This window comes from Chrysochloris asiatica, unplaced genomic scaffold, assembly GCF_000296735.1.
Source record: "Chrysochloris asiatica unplaced genomic scaffold, ChrAsi1.0 scaffold00002, whole genome shotgun sequence".
Lineage (NCBI taxonomy): Eukaryota > Metazoa > Chordata > Mammalia > Afrosoricida > Chrysochloridae > Chrysochloris > Chrysochloris asiatica.
The window spans coordinates 13,213,107-13,217,548 of NW_006408520.1; the positions used below are offsets into that span (position 1 = coordinate 13,213,107).

At 33.7% G+C, this 4,442-nt stretch overlaps 1 protein-coding gene across 5 annotated transcripts in view; it reads right to left on the bottom strand.

The window, feature by feature from the left end:
• Positions 1-225: 225 nt before the first annotated feature.
• Positions 226-4,442, bottom strand: part of PTBP2 (polypyrimidine tract binding protein 2) — a 113,278-nt gene continuing 109,061 nt past the window's right edge. The window contains exons 12-14 of one of the 5 annotated variants that reach the window (XM_006830935.1): positions 2,358-2,574; positions 2,177-2,254; positions 226-1,993 (exon numbers count right to left, since the gene is read on the bottom strand). In XM_006830935.1, coding sequence (XP_006830998.1) covers positions 1,864-1,993; positions 2,177-2,254; positions 2,358-2,574 — 425 coding nt within the window. In that variant the 3' untranslated portion in view covers positions 226-1,863. Of the gene's footprint in view, positions 1,997-2,176; positions 2,255-2,357; positions 2,575-4,442 lie in introns of all 5 variants that reach the window. The other 4 variants (XM_006830933.1, XM_006830932.1, XM_006830934.1 and 1 more) reach the window with 4 other exon arrangements.

Below are 4,442 nucleotides of genomic sequence, written 5' to 3' on the forward strand. Positions count from 1 at the left end.
GCATGGCAAATCCAAAAGATCTATTAGTGCATAAATCTACCAGAAAAAAAACCAACAACAAGAACAACAAAAGAGATAGAATTAACAAGCTACAATAAAAGTTTTGTCTTTAAAGCAGGAGATTATAACAGGGTGGGAAATGTTTAATATGTGTCTTCCTGAAGAGCAGTTGCCATCTTTCAAATTAAAAAACAAAACAAAACAAAACAAAAAACCCAGCTGGTATATTTTCACAGCATCTAGATTTATTTATGGTATAAAGCCATAGAATTGTATTATTATTCTTTTCCCACCCTGGTAGAGAATAAACATGAATTCAGAAGCACAGTGGAGTGAAAACAAAGAAGAGAAGAGAGAAAAGGCAGCAGAGAAAGACAGAAAAGGTGAATACAGAGCTACAGAAGTGTTTATTGAGCATGCTACAGAGGTAAGCAGAGTACACACAAAATGAAATTAAACAACCATCAAACCTCCCAACTTTGTTAGAAAATTAATTTTTAATTGTGCCGCTTTCAAACTATACTGAATTTTACATTTCTAAAGATGTAAAAACTCAACTAATAGAAAATATACATGACCATTCTGTCTACATAGATAACAGAATCTATGAATCTTGAAACTAATTACATCAATTTCAAAAAGTATTGGTCATTTAAACAGAATCAACAATTCAGATTGACAAGAACTGTTCAAATTAATTTGACCTGTAGATTCTGAGCCATGTTTTTATTAAAGTCAGATCTATTCCTAAATACAAAATATTTTGAAGATTTATTAAAACTGAATATTACAATGCAAGGTAAATTAAGACTAAAGGCACATAAACTTTGGTCCCACCTGGTTGTCAGTTTTAGAAAACTGCCACAAAATTATTCTTCCTGCAAATTTTCGCAGTACACTTTCTTTATCTTTGAAAAATACATGCACCAGTTCCTGAACTAGCTAGACCAGTCTGCACATGCTCAGAAATCCACAACCATATTCCAAATCTTAATTACAAACTAAGGATGGCAATATATATTTAAATGCACATAAGTCATTTCAACTTCAAAAACATCTACGAAAAATATTCAGCCACAAACAAGACATTACTTAGTGCTGACATTTATATGATACGTCCCACAAGAGTGTGTACAAAAAGGTTAAGATTCCACAATGCTTTCCACATAGGGCTCAAACTTACAGAAATCACTTTGTTGTCTTAAGAAATTAATACTCTGCATCTTGTTAATTTTAACTAATGCCTACATTCATAACTGAATCTAGACCAGAATTGTGAGATACAAAAGGCCAATGTTTGTTGTTGATTTTTTTTTTTTAAAGCAATAAAGCCTATGGTAGTAAAAACTAAAAATGCTGTTTTTTTCTTTTAATATCATGTATATATTTGAATAAATGGAAAGAAATGTGACAAGCCAATAATCAAAAATAAGTTCCAAGCAGGAGGAAAAAAAAAAAAAAAAACTTAACCTTTTTACACACCCCTGCCTAAACATATTTTAATTCCCATGTAACAATGTGCCCTAAACAACCAATTTCTTTTTTTCTAGTAAATGCACAATAGCAACACTAGTTTTCCTTTTTAAGGCACGTATGTCAACTAAGTTGGAAAAATAAGCAAAATTCAACTGAAATTTTAAACAGACAGTATAAATGGCTTCCCTATAGAACAGATGAAATACAGCAGTTAATAACTGTCGTTTTGTATGCCAATTCACTTTATAACCAAGGAATGATAACAGCATGAAGAAAAAAAAAAATGAAAACAACAAAAAAAATCAAACTCTGGTCCCCACTTTTCTGAACAGTCAATAGGTGATAACACCAAACAATGTGATTCATTCCCAATCTTCATCCCCCTTTCTAAATTGTTGATTTGGAGAAGGACACTCTCAGATGATGATTTTCACCAAGGTTATAATTATGAAGATCAATCAAGGCTTGGATAGCTTCTTCCACTGTTGCCATCTGAAGAAGAGCCATTTTGTGATCTCTTCTGAAACAAAATTATGAAATTAGATACTTTAAAAAAAAAAAAAAAATAGGAAAAGCATATCTCAATTTTGTCTATTCCACACTAATTTTTTTTAAAAGCTATAAAAAAACCTAAGAACTATTACAAGAAAATTTTTACTTTTATCAAGTAATTAATTTAAAGACAAAGAAGCTCGCTTACTGAAAAAATTTAAATGCTTTCACAGTGCCCCCAGTGTTAGCAAAGAGTGTTCGTAGATCCTCTTCTGCTACTGAAGGACTAGGAAAATAGGGAGGGAAAAATCAGTATAGATTAATAACAGAATTTATATATTTAGTTTTAAACTTTATATGCTTTAATAAATTTCAGCTTAAATACTTACGGGATATTAGATAGGTGTAGGGTTGCAGAAGGAGGAAAAATGTTCTGAAAGTTTTTGGATCCAGGTTTCTTAAAACGATGCAATGGGGAATTACCAAAATCTTTTGTTAGCCCTTGATCATCCAGTCCCTCTCGAGGTAGTTGTACAGTCTGATGCTTAGAGAGAGTAACACGAATAATTTTCCCATACATTTTTTGCCCGTTAAGATGGTTCATGGCTATAAAAAGAAAGGATCCCTATTAAGAAACAGTATCATAAAAATTCAGAATTTAAAAAATTATTTAAGAGTTTAAAAATCTGAATTTTAATGACTTTCATTTGCAGTAAACAAAATATTTTGATAAATAAACTTCTTTAAAAGAATGAAACTCCTGATTAGGAATCTCTTCCTCAACAATTCTGCTGTTTCGGAAGTGCTCATTATCTCAATAAATCATACTTAATTGTCCGAGAAAAAACTCAGTAGTCATCCTTAACACTTTGTCTCCCTTTTGTCCCACATAACTGATACTCTTCTTCCTAATTATCTCATAATTTAATGTTTTCTTCATTTCTCTACTTTTCACTGCCATTATTTTTTATCTGGATAACTCAATCAAGTCTCCTGATTTATCTTCCTAGTGAACCTATTCTCGCTTTTTTCCTAATCCATTCTCTATACAGCAGCTGGACTGACCTTTCCTAATAGCAAATCTGATCATGGCATTCCCTGTTTAAATCCCTTAGGGACAGTCTTAAGCCATTCAACATGGTTATACCTTTCACAGTCTGACTGTCAAGTAACCTCATTATTCTTTTAACAGATATTTATTGATAATGTGTAATACCATCACTCACTGTGCCAGTGCTGGCGAATAAAGTGGTTAAGACAGGACACCACCCAAATCCTCATGGAATTTATCTAGCCTCATGGAATTTATCTAGCACGATAATCCTTCCTTGTACTTTATGCTCTCTATGCAAAACATTTCCTCCAACTTAGGGCTAGTTTTTGTCTTTAGTCCTATATACATGTTCTTGCTATTACTGACTAGTTTATATCCCCATAACTTTTCCTTGTAATCTCGTCATATCACATTCAAAAGAAGGCTTTTAAAAAAACTTTTTCTAGGAAATTATGAACCTCACAAAATATTTCCCATGTAGTACTCTATAACTTTTTATTTATTTAACTTTCTATTGTGAATTGAGTGAAGGTTTACAGAGCAGATCATCAGTTTTACATTCTACAAATCATACACCTCATTTCATTTTGAAGATTGCAATCCTTTCGAGGGGGCAACACTTTATCATATTTCCTTCCTATGACTGTTTTCATTCCTCTTCCTTTCCCAAAACGTCTGAATTTTGTTCTTAGGTTTCTTATCTCCCATCTATAACTATAAACTGCTTGGCTGAAAATTGATTCACAAGGATGAATTCAGTTCTACACCTGGAGGGTTATTAAGGGCCAGAGTCTCTTGAGTTCTTCCAATCTCCATCTGACCAGTAAAAGTCTGGTCTTTTTTATAATTTTGAGTTTTGCTCCACATTTTCTCCCACTCTATCCAGAATCTTCTAATGTGAGTAGATGAAGTGGTAGACAGGTACCACCTAGTTGTTCTGTTCCATTGGACTAACTGTATAACTCGTTTAATTCATTAAAATTTATAGTAATTATATCTTTCTTCACACTGTTGTTGTTGTTAGGTGTCATCGAGTTGGTACCCACCCATAGCGAGCGACCTTATGCACAGCAGAACGAAACAGTTCCTGGTCCTGGGCCAATCTCACTACTGTTGCCATGCTTGAGCCCATTGATGCTGCCACTCGGCCAATCCATCTCACTGAGGGTCTTCCTATTTTTCTCTGACCCTCCACCTTACCAAACATGATATCCTTCTCCAGTGATTGATCCCTCCTGGCAATATGTCCAAAGTTTGGCCATCTTGGCCTCTAAGGAGCACTCTGACTGCACTTCTTCCAAAACGGATCTACTGGTTCTTTTGACAACCTATGACACCTCAATATTCTCCTCCAACACCATAACTCAAAAGCATCAATTCTTCTATGGTCTTCCTTATTCACTGTCCAGCTTTCACATGC